This window comes from Numenius arquata, chromosome 6 (genome assembly GCF_964106895.1).
Source record: "Numenius arquata chromosome 6, bNumArq3.hap1.1, whole genome shotgun sequence".
NCBI classification, from domain to species: Eukaryota; Metazoa; Chordata; class Aves; order Charadriiformes; family Scolopacidae; genus Numenius; species Numenius arquata.
The window spans coordinates 21403013-21419566 of NC_133581.1; the positions used below are offsets into that span (position 1 = coordinate 21403013).

Genomic DNA, 16554 nt, shown 5'->3' on the forward strand with positions numbered 1-16554 from the left:
ACATTCTAAATATTGCCCTGCCTAGAAAAATGCAAAGCCCTATCTTTCCCCCGCTATGACTTCTGAGACATGTCAAACACTTCAAGCCTTAATAGATCCTATGTGTGTATGAGAAAAGAGGTTAATACATCCAGTTACAGATTTAGCTATTTATGGTCTAATGAATACTCATTATTCAATGCAAATATTAAAATTACTCTGAGTGATGCCCAAGCTGTAATAGCTCATGCTCTCAAATATATCAGTTTCTTCACATGACTACATCAAACCAAGCTTTTCAAAGTGGTATGAGTGTCCAGACAATTTTTGATCCACAAACACATTCCTTGTGAACTGCTCCCAGTTCCTCCCCATCTTCCACTTAGAAATGTTCCAAACACAGGCTGTTAGGTTCAATTATAGTAACATTAATTGTAGGGACATTATGTCAACACAGAAATCATTCCATGGAAATCCATACTACTGTGCATGAAATTAGGATGACACAAAAAAATGACACTTTACTGAGAGTGGTCAGGCACTGGAACAGCCTGCCCAGGGAGGTGGTGGAGTCGCCATCCCTGGAGGTAATTAAGGAACATGTAGACATGGCACTTCAGGGCATGCTCTAGTGCCTGAGATTGTTGGCTTGTGTCTGTTTGTGCGTGGGTGTGGTGTGTGGTTGTGGGTGGGTGTTTGTTTTGGTTTGGTTTTGGTGTTGGCTTTTTTTTTTTTTGTTGGTTGGACTCGATGATCTCAAAGGTCCCTTCCAACCAAGAAGATTCTGTGATTCTGTGAATCCTCTCTTAAAAAACAAAATAAAACAAAAAAAACAACCAAACAAAAAACCACAACAAAACACCACACCCAAAACAACCAACCACAAAAAAACCCAAGAAACACCTCTAAGAGTTCAAACTTTTCCTGTCATTTGTTTAAATGAAACCAAAAAATTTTATGAGCTTCATTTCACAAAACTAGAAACTGCATGGTCCCACCTGGCACGTGGGAAATACCCAGTTGAAACAAGATCTGAAGATCTGCAAATAATGACATTAAATCAGAATTCCACTGGCTGGCTTTGCTTTTTTCCAGAAACCTGATTGTTTTTCTCCAAATGAACAAAAGAACCAATTGCCTCTAGTTGACTTCATTTCTGCAGCCACTGTCTTTGTTTGTCTTCAATACCCATTAAAAACCTGGTCTTGAATCTCATGCAGCTGTTTGAAAGAAAAAAAAAAAAATATGTGAAAGCTTTTCTGATGCAAAAACAAGAAGGCGGCCAGGGGAGAGAGGGGCCACGGGGAACCAGGATTAACAGTTACAAAGACATTTAAAGGCTCTTCCCTCTCTTTTCAACATTAGCCTTTGAGCATTTGCTCCCATGGACAAATGCTGTAGTATCTCAGTGGCTGAGAAGGTGAACCTCATTAAGGAGGTCATGATCCACCAATTCACCATTTTCTTAAGAATGATGCCTTGACTTTATAAGGAAAATCACCAACAACTGATGCCAATTGATTCTGAAGCGGCCTCCTTTAAGTTATTGTCTTTTAGCAGTTCACACATCTAGGTCACATGAGATGCTTACGCATCCCAAGGATTTATGTCTTAAACCTATGATTGTCAGAGCAAGCAGGTTTTCGCCTGTTTGATAATTCATTCATTCTTGTCAGATTTTTATAAAATTGTAAAAAGAAAAAAAGCAACATACAGTTCTCTGTTGTGTAACACAACTATTAATTGTGACAACTGCAAAGGCAGCACTTTGCTTTTCTCTTTAAATATCTCTCTCATACTTTTGTAGTGCCAGTATCATACCACATCTAAACTTTGAGATGTGGTTCTTCATTTTGTATGGAATGTAAATATTTTATTTGCATCCTCTAAACTAATGGGACAAATCTGCTGTACGCTGAGCAATGAAATGCATCAACACCTCCCACGTAAGATAAAGCTGCTCAGTGTTTACATCAGAGCAGTGCCTATACCAGTGCTACTCATGCTTGCTCTTCTCTGAAATGACAGCTTTTTGGATGAATCTACCTGTGACTACCATGCAGCAAGGGCATGCTCACATGTCCTTTTACACAGCAGTTTCAGAGAATGATACTTTCATTGCCTCCTTCCATCTCTTGAAGTATTTGTGTATCCAACACCAAAAAAATACCAAATGGAACAGGCAATGTGTACTTTCAACTCCATGGGATGTGATCAAGGTACGACAGAATTTTAAGCAATGGAAAAAGCAGCTAAATTTCTTGTTGTTTCTTCCTTAGTGGAAAGTACTTGAGGTCAAAATGGTCCCAATAGGTATCAACTACTTCTCTTTCAATATGAAGATTTCTAGTAAACCAGTTTCTAATAAGGAATTCTAGTATTCAAATGGTTGTTCTATGGCTGTTATATCTGTCTAAAGTTTAGTACATACTGGAGAATAAGTATTTGTAGCCAGGTTAGTGAATGGAACTGCATTCTCCCCAAGACAAATCTTCTCCTCTCAAAGAAGCGTGTAGCATTTCCAGCATCTTCAGATGGTTCATTCAGTCTTGAAGCACTGTCATTCAAATATACATGTTTTTTGACATAAGATTTACTTCAGTGGGGAAAGATCACACTCCTGCTATGAGAATCCAGTACTCTGGGAAGGTTGATGAAGGTTCCATTTTGCTATATGCATTTCCTGTGATATATGTTAGTAGAGACCTACCACTGGTTGATCCTTGGAAGCTGTCTACAGGACTCCATAGAATTAATCAACATGAGCCAATGCTAACTATGCTTACTCATTAATACACACGTAATGTGGTAGACTAATACAACATTCAAACCTGTAAAGCATCAGAAAATCCCCAACAGAACTGTATGTTAAACAGCAAACTTGAAATAAAATACACTACCCATCAGAATCAGCAGTGAATTCCTTTTTACCACCAACAGCTGTTTTAAGAAAAGCAGACATCCACATGCAATCATTCAGCATATTATAAATGATTAAATATCTTGGAAATCACATCTAATCTGTTCCTGGTGTCTTTCTGGAGCTTTTATTCTGTGCTGTGCCCCGCTGCGGACAGCAGACATGAAAATGGGGAAAAGTACCACCTCACCAAAAGTGTGAAACCAAAAAAAGCAAATGAAGTTTAGCTTACTGCTGCAACCACAGGCCAGTTACCAAAGACAAAAGCTGGCAGAGCAGGCCCTGGACTTTTCCTCTTACATTGCTCAGATACAACTAATGTTTCAGACAGTGCTGTGTCGGAAGTCTACCACAGGAACAGGATCAGTACAAGACTGTCTGAATCAATAAAACTGTATCTAACCCAGCCATATTCCAAGCATTTTGTTTTAAAAAATGTATTTGAAAACAATTAACTGAAACCTACACTTCACTCACTATCTGAATTACAGAAGATTTGTAGGTCCCTAGACTTACTTTGTTCCCTCACTACTTCTTGCTCCTCTGTTCAGACTGAGCAAAATCCCTTTGCCAAAGTTCTCTGCCCATCCAGAGACCTCAGCCACCACCTGCACTGAAACCATCTCCTGACTTGGTATCTCTTGCTACGGAGTCACTTTCTCCCCAGAATCATTAGCATGTCTAGATAAGCAGGGCCCCAATCCTGTCCCAAAGTTCTCAGCAGCTCTGCAAATCAATCACTGAATTTCACTGAATTTTTAGAGTTGGAAGGGACCATAAAGATCATCTAGTCCAACTCCCCTGCCGAAGCAGGATTGCCTAGAGCATGTCAGAGCATGTTACTCAGGACTGCATCCAGGCGGGTCTTGAAAATCTCCAAAGAAGGGGACTCCATGACCTCCCTGGGCAGCCTGTTCCAGGGCTCTGTCACCCTCACCGTAAAGAAGTTTCTTCTTCAATCATATCAAAACAAAACAAAAAAACCCTGATTCTCCCACGCGCATCCCTGAGCTAGCCTCTTCCTCTTCTTCCACACCACTCCCACCCCACTCTCTTCTCCCCAGTTTATTTCCTAGCTCCTTCTGACTGGCAGTCACAGAAGCTGCCCGGCACTGCCTTTACCATGCACACTGGGACAATCAGCTTTTTCTAAGGAAATGAGGCGTGTGTAACAACACTGTCTCTGTGCACATTTTTATGTCCCCTCAGCAACCAGTGAACTTTCTGTCCAACTTCCAGCAACTTCACAAAGGACGCAGAGAGGTTTCAAAGACACTAAGTTTCTGTACGTTTAATGTAAATAAATGGGGGATGTGAAAGCGGAGGAGAGAGACCTTCATAGCATCCATACAAGTAAAAAGGCTGTGGTGAAAGTTCCGTCTCCTGTTTGATTGCAGCAAATTTACACAAGGATACAGTCTGAATACTGCAGCTGAAGAAGGGAAGATTCATTTGGTGATTCCACATTTTTAGGCACGCGCAAATCGAATCATAAGGCATGAGACTCACAGGGAATCAAATGTTACTAGTTCACTGCTCACAGCAGTACCTGTTAAGCTGTCCAGAGCAAACCGTGGCACCAATTCAGCAACAGAAGAGGCTTGACTTTTACAAGTTGTTCTTCAAAACATTTGTCTTCGTATACTCACTCTCTGTTTTAACCATGGACAAGCTATTTGTGCTCACCATACCAAAGAGTTTTCCATTCTCCAAAAGCCTCCCTTGTTTCTGAAGTAGCACAAAAATGCCACGTAAGCTTCTCATTTGTAATGAGAAATTAAACTGGCTCTACAGCTACCTAAAAATTTGTTTCTGTGTCGTTCCAATTCCTAATTGTAACTCACATTTCCTTCTCCACCTGAAGTATCTTTAGCTTACTCATTGCTATTTTTTCAAGCCATTTGTGATTTCATCTGGAAAGCCATACTGTGCTTTGTACAATGTACTGAGACAGAGTTTTTCAAAGCGTTCCTCCAGCATCCAACACAACAGCTTGAAAACATCTATGTAGACTCATCTTGGTGAACTTTCCAAAGTTTTTCAGACTTACTACGTTACCAAGAAAAAAAAAAAGAAAACATACAGCTTTTTCCAACAGAATTCCTGAGTAATTTCCTAGTCTGCTTGCTTGCACAGTTGTTTTAAACAACACCAATTAGTTTTTCTATTCTATGAATCCAAGTTTTTCCAGAGTTAGCAAAACTAGATTGGAAAATCTATTCTGAGACCAAATGGGTTGCTGCTGGAAGATGTACTAATTAAATTTGACAAGCATTTTAAAGGCTTGCTGATTCACAAAACTACCTACATGCTGCCTACCCTATGCAGCCTGAATTAGTCGTCATTAGGCCCCTGTTAAACTAACATCTGACCCCTCTCCTTAACTTTTGTGCTTTGGAAGAATTTATTATGGGCTGCATTATGGTGGTGCCCTCCGGTGCCATGATAACTAAGATTTTTCTCAGTACTGGCCTATAAAACCCCTATCTCTCCATGAATTTATAACTCTGTCATGAAGATTCTCTGGGACTCGGGCTTAATCAGCAAAGAGAATGTGACTGTATCAAATTCTGCTCAACCTTTTCTTTGGAACAAGGGAGAGATGAAATGTTCACAAGTTCAGAAATACAATGTTACACTGGATATTAAACATAGTCTTAAAAATAACACTCATGATATCAAGGCCATTGATGTCTGATGTTACTCCCATGTTTTTTACCTTTGAGCTTACTGTCCGCTGTGCATCAACTATAACGAAGTACAACGCACTGAGCCCTTATTCATTAACACAGCAATTGCCAACAATAAATACACAGAAGGGCACATCTCAGTAGAACAAACAGTAATGCCTACTTCTTCACACACAGCCCTCCTCTTTCCTGGACAAGCATCCCACGATCCCGCCAAGCTCACCAGACTTGAGCAAAACAGTAAAACACATGTGGTGGTTTGTTCCTGATTTATATTCACTTACCACATCTGCTACCAACATGCATCTGTCCTACACCACAAGACTGCTGCGGCTCTGATAGCTTGAGAGACTTTCTGGCCACTTCATGGTCCATGCCAGAGACACGAACACGGAACTGGTCCCTGCTGACTGTCTTCCGTAAGGTTCGAATGGTTTTACGGAACCTCTTTTCAGTCTTTTTCCTAGCACAGCGCGCATCACAGGTGTCTGAAAAGTATCAAGGGTGAAAGCTGCTATAAGTGACCACGCATAAAAATCCACCCAATTCAAAAGACCAACCAATTCAAATCACTGAGAAAGCAACTTCTGTGAACAAGTCTGAAATCCTTAAGGACAACACCACCAGGATATACGAAAATTAATCAGACCACAAGACTTTAGTCTATGGGCAGGTTTTTGATCTTTGAAACTATCCCCATCCCTGACTCTTTTTGAAGCAGTAAAATTCATTTTCAAAACAGGAGATACTTTTTATTATCGTTTTGCATACAGATAGAAGTGAAAAATACAGAAATTAAGGAGCAAACAGCAAGAAACTTCAAACCGCACCTTGGATTATTTTCCAACCAACCTGTTACCTCCTTTCGGCTTGTTTCAAGCTCAAAGTCCGCAGTGATAAAAATTTCTCTAGTCGCTGTCAGACTACTGAGGTCTCCATCAACTTTCTTGCCAGAGCTGCATGTTAGGTTTACATAGTGGAAGCTCTCCATTACTGAATTATGTCTCTCTGTATGAACAAAATTAAAGGAAGCAAAAGCTTGGCCAGCTATGTTATTGAACATTCACTAGTGCTTAGTGCAATAGGTTGTTAGTTAAAGGGGAGCAAACAATCAACTCCACTTTCCAGTAAACAAACAGTTTGGCCAGTTTCTCAACTGGTACACCCTCGCATAGAATCATGACCCCAGCACACCTACAGATGTACTGTGGGGCTGAGACTCCAGCGCTGCAGTGGGTCTGCTGGGATGCGAGCTTGGCTGCAGAGCTCAGACTGCTTCCCCTGGGTCTTGCTCACAGGTTCTAATGAACTGCCTTTGCACTATGCAAAGCATCTTAAAACCATGACGCTGCCTGCACCAGGCAGGCTACTTGACAGAAAAATTTTGCACTCATATGAAGCATGTGAAAAACGTGTTAGCTTATAATGGTGTTTAAATTAAGTAGTGGCTGTGTACACAGGACATTTGGAGACCATTTTCAAGGTTTCAATGGGGAAATAAGATTTAGTTAAAGAAAACACACGGAATAACCTTTGGTTCTGGAGTGTAACTCTTCACTGAGCATCTAGTGCAGTTTCTCACTGTTACTCTTCTAAGGACAAACAAACTGACATGTTGATTCATCATATTGTTTAGTTACTTCTTCCCCAAGCTCCTTTTTCTTTTTTTTTCTTTTTTTTAAATGTACTCCTAATTTTCTGCTGACTTTGTAAACTCCCAGACTACGCTTTCTGCCTTGGAACAGATGGAAGAGCTGACCTCACTGTGTCCATCTGGGGCTGCTGAAGTATAAAAAAAAGAGGAATAACCCTTTGGCAGTAGAGTCACCATAAAAGGCCAGGAGACTCTTCACTGAGGCATTAGACAGTAAGGAGCAGGTGAGAAAGGAAAGAACAGAAAGAAGGGACAGGAAGAGAAAGGAAAGGAAGAAATCAAAAGAATGAAAAGTATGGCTATTTTACTGAGAATTTACTGCCAGTGGTACAAACAAAAAAGGAGAAGGGCTTTCCTAGCAAGACTAAGGATGTCACAGGGAAGTTCTGTGATCTGAAATAACTATTGCAAGAATCATGGCTGGGAAGGAGTATGATTCACAAGGTCAGAGGGAAGCAGAAAGTTTGCAGTCCTTTATTCTTTGCTTATGGTATACTTCATATCTGGAAAGCACTTAATAACCCCTGAGCTATGGCCCTAAACTGCTTACCTGCATTTTTATATTCATACCTGGTATCATCTGTTCCAGACCTTCTTGAAACATCTCAGTCTTTTTCAAACTACATTTTCCTTCATTTAATTTAAAGGTTATGCTTATCTTGATGGCTGAAGTATCTTCAGGAAGAAACAATGACATGTTATTTTTAAAAAAGAATAGAAAATTTAGACGACTCTAATGTCACATCATAATGATGACATCAAAAATATGCCGATATAAAGCGAAAAAGAGGTCATCACAGAAAACCTAGAGATGCCAGCTTCCTCCTGCTGTGAAGCTGGTTCACAACTAGAATTGGAATAAAGTGTGATGGATTTTGTTTAAATTAAAAAAAAAAAATTATCAAATCCAAATCTGCTATTGGGTAAATCAAATAAAGGTTAGCTGTAATCGAAGGAGATACTCCAAACCAGTTAAGAAAGCAGTTTATGTCTATTATAAAATAGCACCTCTTTTCTCTTTAGCTTTAAACGCTTTCTAAACTTTCTGTCCAACAGCTCAACCTAAACATATATGTTGCCAACACTGTCCAGTTTGGATGTCTAGAAAGATGCATGTCACTCCTGTCCTAGCTGTTTATTTCACTACTGATCTTTTTCTCCTTCCTTATTTTTAAGTCTTAGTTTGAGTGATGTTGATGAAGCAGTACAAGGGGAATTTCCTGCTGCAACCACAAGGAAGAAGAAGAAGGAAAAACAGAAGGGAGTATAATGGGAGGGAAAATAGAAAGTCAACAGCAACACCCTTATTTCACAGTTATCTATTAAAAGAAATCAGTCAAATCATGTAACAGTAAATCTAGTGATTACCCAGACAGCTGGATGCATTTGTATTTTGCTGCTTTTTCTTAAGCTGAGATGACCTGCCACAGGTGAGGGTATAGGCATCTTGTGTTCCTAACAGATAGACCATACAGACAGATAGTAAAGACACAGGCACTGTGCAGAGACTAAAGACTCCTGTAGTATGAAAGACATTTTTAATTCGTTGATCAGCACCATCATCTTCACCTTTTTCAACAATGGTTTTCATAAAATACTCCACATTAGAGCTTGTCTCTTCCTAAGCAATTTAAAGGGCTCAAAGAAAAGCAGCATCTGTCCCATAAGCACTGGCTGAGCCTGCATGCTGTGTCCTGTGGGGTGGAGGGTTTGTGCGGGCAAAATCTTGGACCCCATGCAGGGCTGGAATGCCTTCGCCCCATTCAGCAGTGGCTCTCAGGGCCAATTAAGGAATGGCCCAGGGAGCACGGAGAATTCTGCCCTGTCCTCCCCAGCTTCAAAAAGACAGTTGTCATGAGAAGAGAATCTGAGGGTAGAGTGGTTATAAAAGACAAGGAAAGGGGGGCTTTTCTTGGGACACTGGCAGGGATATAGCCCTTTATCTATAGTGAAAGAGGAAAGGTCCCTGTTGATTGCCTACTTCTTGGGGTTTCCATGAGGGTGAGAAGGTTTTCTACTCTTACGCTCCCTACAGAATCATATACTTGTTTTTATTGGTTTTGACTTACCAGAAAATACCTGGACATCCGAAAAGCAGCTTAAGAAGCATCTATCACTCCCACCACTCTTAATGCAGTGCAGCAATACCTTGGGTGACATATTATCAGGCAAAGGACCCTTTATCTCTAAATAGGATAAAACAAATACTCACGAGAGAAGTAAAACATCTACATACACCCTACTAATAAACTGGCATGCAGCTGCTTTTGTAGCTGGTACCTGAGAGCACCCATGAAATTCATACGCTGTTTAGACAGAAAATGAAAGCAAAATAAAATCACTGGAGGATCACATAACCTAAATAATTTCCTTCTAGGTAAAGCTATCATCAGCAAACCTTCTCATGCAGGGAAACAAAAGGAAGTAGAAAAATGAGCTAGGTAAAAGCACAGGAAAGAAAGCATCAAAATCCCTCAAAGTATCTCCTGTTTTTGGGGTTGGTTTTTTTGCTTGTTTTTACCAGTTTCAACATCAGTACCATCATGCCTGGCTAAAAAGTAAAGTGGAATACTGGGAACGATGAGTCATACCACTTAACTGGACAGATCAAGATTTTCAGATTTGACTATAACCACATGGCCGTCAGACACATCAGGAGCAGAAATGTATTTACTAGGCACCTTACCGACACAATCCTTTTTATTCCAGTGCAATTTGTAGTTAGAGTGACACAGGCATTCATAGTCTCCTGGTGTGTTCACACACAGCTGTTGGCAACCACCATTGTTGACGCTACATTCATTAATATCTGCAGAGGAAAGGTAAAAATACTTTCAAAAAGTTACTCTCACCAAAGTTCTGTACTGTAACTCCACTAGGTAAACACATAGACAAATACCACCTAATAGAGTTTGGAAAAGATTTTAGGAATTCTATCTGCACAGCCACCTTGAAACAGTTCTGTTTTCATGGAAAACCTTTGATAAACGTCAAAATAGATCAAATATTGTCAGAGGGGAGATGTTAGGTATGTCCTTAAACCACGTAACTAAAAACATATCCAGCCTCAGCAGTATGATAACAAATTAACTGAAAGAAAAGGAGACCAAATCCAGTCTGCATTGCACTGTGTCTAGTTAATAAGTATCTTTAATTTGGAATAAAAACAGGTGACATGGACAGGATTCATACCAATCAATCTTCCAAAGTGGTCAAACAGATTCAACTGCTGCTATATCCACCATAGTGCAACACTATTAGACTCCATGCAGGCAAAGAGCACTATTGTTCCTTTTGGACAATTATCCAATTTTGGGGCCTTACCCCGCCCCAAAAATGCCAATAGGAGGAGAAACTACTGACAACACAACATACTGCCTTTGGTGCAAACTTGCTTGCTGATGCAGAATATGCCATTCACCAGTGGTGTATCCCAGAGGTCAATACTGGGGCCAATACTATTTATCCTTTTCATTAAACCTGGATGATGGGACAAGAGTTCACCCTCAGCAAGTTCGCAGATGATACAAAACTGGGAGGAGTGGCTGATGTACCAGATGGTTGTGTCACTATTCAGAGGGACCTCGAGTGGCTCGAGAAATGTGCTGACAGGAATCTCATGAATTTCAACAAAGGGAAATGCAAAGTTCTGCATCCTGCTTCTTAGATCCACCCTGATGACTGCTTCACTTCTCTCCAGTAGCTTTATGGCAATTATACATAAACCTAGAAAGCTGCCATCAAGAAATCTCTTGTGAGTCCCAGAAAGCTTGTACAACTGAGGGTACCCACTTCTACATATGCCTTTCTCACTGGTAAAAACAATATCTTATCACAGCTCTACCCAATCATTTGTTCCCCCCTCTAGACAGGCAACAATTTGGTAGACAAAAAAAAAAATCTGAAAAAAACAGATTAAAAAACTGAGCTGATTTCAGGGGAGAAACACACTACTAACAGAACTGAGACAGCTGAGGAGCAGCAGAGGAATAATGGAGAAAGAAGGGAACACCTAAAATTGGTACTGCTGCCCAAGATACCATAAAATCGGCCCAAATCTTTGGTTTTTACTGACCTTTTGTTAGGACACTGCATGCAATGGCAACCTATTATCTCCAACACTCATTTACTTCTTCCATATAGGTGTGTACTCAGTATCCCTACCAGCTTTGACACAACCTGTGATTGCCAGTAAATGAAGGACTTACTATGGTACAAGGATTAACATCTTCTGCACACGAGTATGAAGAGGACAATTAGCAGCCAACAGCAAAATTACTCCTTTCCCTCATTGGTGGCCAAAAGAAATGGAAATAATAGAGAGGAATTCATGAGAACAGATTTCTTTTAGCAAGTAGAACACATGAACAGTGTTACTCCCAATCCAAACAGGTTTCCCTGTTCATCAGGATAAAACACAGAGAAATAATTAGCCTGTAATCTTCTTTGCAGACTTTCTAGAGGCAGAGGTTAGAACAGATTGGGCACACAGAGATCTCTGAATTGTTATCTCCAAGTTCAAGTGTGCTCATTCCGCCTCAGAAATAAATAGGTCTTACTCAGAATTAAGTAAGCACATGGATTTAGTAAGCTCTTGCCTAGAGCTTATATAAAACAGGTTTAATTCCATTCAGTGTCCAATTATTCATGTTTCGTCATGTTAATTCTGGGAATTTGTCGCAGAAATATTCGTACTTGACATACATTGAGGTTCTGTGAACATCTTTCTCTCTTTCCTTGAACTTTTCTTGTAGGAAAGATATAAAAGATTTATGAGTATTAATCTTGGCCAATGTAAATCAGTGGTACTACATCAGTTAAATTCCAATCTACCTCACAAAAAGATCTGACACACGCACAAGGGCAACCTGCAAAACCACAATTTTCTAAGTCATCCAGAGCTTCCTGTTCTTTAAGGCCTATTCCACTGACTATTCATTGAAGTCAAAGAGACTTCTGCATGCGAAGAATCTATCAAATTATGGCTTTCATATCCAGGTACAAAGCATATCAGATTGTTCTAATAGTCACATATATTTTCTGGATGCAGGGTGGAAAGAGAAAACCATCTGAGCAAAGACAGAAATAAGCAGGATTAGTTTCTACTTTTGCTGTGTCTCCTTGTCATGGCAAAAAGTAAAAATTATATGCCTACTGTATACACGTAGACTTGTGTTTTGCACGAACACTAAGTAGACCTATCGCAACTGCACTCTATCTGCATGGCCTGTAGTGCCTTTTTATAACTCACCTCCACAATGTGTGAAGCCATAGAGAGCATATCCTTTGTTACAAGTACACTCAAAGGTGCCCGGGTGATTGATGCACTTGTGGTCACACGTCCGTTCAAAAGAGCATTCATCAATGTCTGCAAGTTTTAAAGGGATACATCAGGATCTTTCAGCCTGACAAGGGAGCACTGATGAGCTAACAAAGTTGGATGCACAGATGTGCAGATTTATGTAAGCTAAGGAAAAGTCTTTTAAAGTAAATAATGTAACAATGAAATGACAACTTTTAAAAGAACAATCAGTTTGCCAAACAAGCTTTTTCTTGGTAAACGTGAAAAATGCTGCTGCATTTTTAACAATTATGTTTAAACTATATCTCTTCTATGGGAGAAAAAAGTGCTGACAAAACTTTTCTTTCGTTAAGAAAAGCCTACATAAGGTCTGTGGAAATAGATTTATAAAAGGAAGTATTTTCTTTGGGGTTTCCCCATAAATGAAAGCAAAGGCCACATTTTAAACTCTCTATCAATATGCAGTCCCTGATTTAAGTCTGCTGAAAATCACTATGTTCTCTGAGATACACCTGAAGACAGATGACTGGAGTAATTTGGTGAATTTTTCCATGGATCCATTATACTGTATATCTAGACTTCAAGGTCTGTCTCTAAAGGCTGCTGAGATATCTGTTTTTTTCCAGTGAAAGTTTTCCTTGGCATTACAATAACTTTGCCCACATCTTCTTTGTAAAGCATAGTTAGTATAGTGGCTTCATCATGATCTCAGTGAATTGAATGGTAAAATGGTAAAATTCCCATCATTTTCTAAGACCATGAATGTTTATTATACATCAAAAGCACCTAAAACTGGTGTGATAGGACATTATACGTGCCATGTAAGAATGTTGCAAGACATAAAAAAATTCACATCAGCATCACTGACACATTACATCATTCTTTTTTCTTGGACTTTGGCATGCTTCAAGATACCACTTTTGAAACAATTTAGGGAAAGTAACAGAACTGACAGTGACAAAAGGGAGATTCAAATCTTTAAAATACATTCATAAACAGATTCCATTAAAAACCCCCACAAACTATCTTGAAAATCTTATGGTTTTATAGTCACTTTGTTCCATATAAATAGTTGTCCTTCTTTGTCTGATTTTAGAAGGATAACCAACGTGAAAATTATTTTCTGTTGGTCAGTTCAAGCTTTCTGAAATTCATCATTAATGTCAGCTGGATGTCTAGGAAATTGAATTATTTGCCTCCCCAGCTGGCTGATTGACTTTACAATGTTTTATACTGTAGCTTTTCCAAAAACACAGACCATTTTGATCTTTACATTTTTAAATGTATTTAAGCAGCTTAAACAAATTTGTTAACTATATGTACAAACTGTTATACAGAAAAGCAAATATGCTTTGTTAGTCTCACAGGAGAAATCCCTGCTATCCTAAAAATCAAATACTCTATGATGTTTTAGGGAATGTCTGTCTACAGGCCTATAATTTCATACATCACAGCTTACATCTTTTTTTGCTTTAAATAATGAACTCATGGCATCTAAATGTCCCATTAAGAAACATTAAATTCACTATGACGGTGAACTAGTCAGTAAGATGGACAGAGAGATATTGTCTATTTTTCCCAGTAAATTATTTTAAGATCATTAATAGAGGGGAAAAGCATCATCCTCATAAAGAGCTTTCTAATATGATGCTATCTCTGTTGCTTCCAGATAATAGTTCACTGTGCCATTAAACATCCCTCCTAGAAGAGTATCAAACCAACTGTATTAACTCAACAGCTGTTTCAGAAAGAAAAAAAAAACAAAACTGAGGCATGGAAATTATTCTGGAGTCCATTATCACTTCATCATTGTAGTAGATGTCCAAGCCACGCTGACTTGTTCTACTTCTACTGTCTCTCCAGCACACATACCTTGACAAGACTTCTCATCTGTTAATAATTTAAATCCTTTTCTGCAGCTGCAATCAAAACTGCCAACAGTGTTTTTACAGAAGTGATCACAGCCTCCATTATTGGACTGGCATTCATCAATATCTGTAAGGAAAAAAAGTTCTTGAGCAAATAAACACAGTACATTCAACATACTTCCACTGCCTGATCCAGAAAACAGTCACGTCCAATTGGTTAGAGAAGCCCAGAAACAAAATCTAGCGAGACTACTACAAATTTTAAGGAAGATCAGATCCAGCTCTTAAGAATCTGGCCCATTCAGCCCTGTGACAGTGTCATTTGTTTTCATTTAACATATTGCTGTCGGTTACTTTTGGGTACATGTATTCACAAAAGACCATTTCCCTAAGTTCTGTTTGGAAACACTTTGACTTAAATGCTCTCTAACAAGCTTTAGCTTTTCAAACATTCTCTCCATTTCCTCTTCCTACGCCCTGCAGAAATCTCAGACAGAGGAGACTGCCTAAGCTACCCTGTCCTTTTCATGCAAATATTAGAATGAATTCTTTATCTAATATGAATTGACTCAGGCAGGAGGATTCCATCGGTTTTGCCTAGCAGGACAGTCTTAACATCTGATTACTGGAAAATGTATTCTAATATACAACCTAAATGTCCCTTTGCTCCTTTCCAGTACTCTCACTAGAGCTGCTTCCACCAGTATAAGTAATTCTACTCACATATCCCTGTTTACACATTGATATTTACTTACAAACCGCTCTAATACCCAGCTGGCTGTGGGTAAAATAGCAGACTATTGGACTGTATGCCTGTAAGAACCTACACGCCTACCTCTCCCAGTACTGATCTCTACTTTACTGTAGATCTGTATTACCTCCTATCAAACCTCCTCTGTGAAAAATGAGGCCATCTTGGCAGGAGGGGTGGAAGCGGAGAGGGGGAGGGCAGAGCAGCAGAGATTCTCTGCACACGATGCACCTGATGTGATAGAAACCATGCATCTACCCCTAGCTGCAGTCCTTTTTCAGGTCGGATTACTCATACTGGCTTTCCTCTGGACACTGGATTACCTTCATTTGGAGATGAATACCTTACAGCAAGGTGCTAGTACACATGTGTCCATGAGTGGGGGATAAAAAAAAAAAATTACTAATAAATCACCTTTACATGTCTTCCCATCAAATTGGAGCGTGAATCCAACAGGACAGCTGCAGTGAACGCCAGTCGATGTATCTTTACACGTACGATCACAGCCACCATTATTTACCGCACACGTTTCTAGCCAACAAGATAAAGCTGAAGTTTGCTCAGGGATATTATAACAGTACGAAAAAACATCATGTGATATGAGGCATGGTTCCAAGCACACTGCTATTCAACCACATTTAGCCTAGTACACATGAGCAACTACTCAATACATGTGTTGGCAAAATCCCTGCCTCAGCTATGTCCGTGTTTTTGCGGAGACTCTAAAAGCTAAGGTATTGCCTCTGAATATTCTCATCCTTAAACACAAATCCCCACTCCTTGGTGATGAATCTGTTTCTGTCGGTCTGTCTCCTTATGCCCACACTCAATCCTGTCTGGTGCTCTGACACTTCCCAACAATGCTCAGACACCTAGTTACACTCAGCACAATTAAACCAGTTTTCTTAAATCCCTTCCAACACACCTTCACAGTCATGGTGGATTACACCCACACTGAGTGTTCCTGCAGGCTTGTGACCCAGGTGCCATCTCAACCTAATACTCCTCTAACTTCCCCCTATGCAAACTACAGCTAAAGCTCACCAAACCTTTCTAGTGAACACCCCGGAATACAGTTTTTCACATCCAGCTAAATAGAAGTAACTCACTTCTTGGCATTCATCCTCTTGTAGTCAGTGTAACCACCTCAGTCAGTCTCATAACCCTTTCTCTGGCTGGACAAATGCAATTTTATCCAGCATATACTAATGCAGAGAGCTGCAAAAATCATTTTCTGTGTCTGCTTTTTGAACTCCTCTCTTTCCATCTCTGTCTCCTAGTTTTCTGCAGCACCAAGCATATGCTACTTATTCTCAAGTTTTGAGACCTTTACTGGTTTATTCCCTCCCAGTCTCTCATCTCACATTCAATATTGGGAGGCTGTGTCCAA

The 16554-nt window shown here is 39.7% G+C and overlaps 1 protein-coding gene across 1 annotated transcript in view; it reads right to left on the bottom strand.

Moving 5' to 3' along the window:
- Positions 1 to 16554, bottom strand: part of SCUBE2 (signal peptide, CUB domain and EGF like domain containing 2) — a 42941-nt gene that overhangs the window by 12563 nt on the left and 13824 nt on the right. The window contains exons 8-16 of the mRNA XM_074148721.1: positions 15579 to 15695; positions 14418 to 14540; positions 12495 to 12611; positions 9930 to 10052; positions 9313 to 9429; positions 8612 to 8698; positions 7814 to 7918; positions 6442 to 6597; positions 5874 to 6077 (exon numbers count right to left, since the gene is read on the bottom strand). Of these exons, the coding sequence (XP_074004822.1) occupies positions 5874 to 6077; positions 6442 to 6597; positions 7814 to 7918; positions 8612 to 8698; positions 9313 to 9429; positions 9930 to 10052; positions 12495 to 12611; positions 14418 to 14540; positions 15579 to 15695 (1149 nt within the window). The remainder of the gene's footprint in view (positions 1 to 5873; positions 6078 to 6441; positions 6598 to 7813; positions 7919 to 8611; positions 8699 to 9312; positions 9430 to 9929; positions 10053 to 12494; positions 12612 to 14417; positions 14541 to 15578; positions 15696 to 16554) is intronic.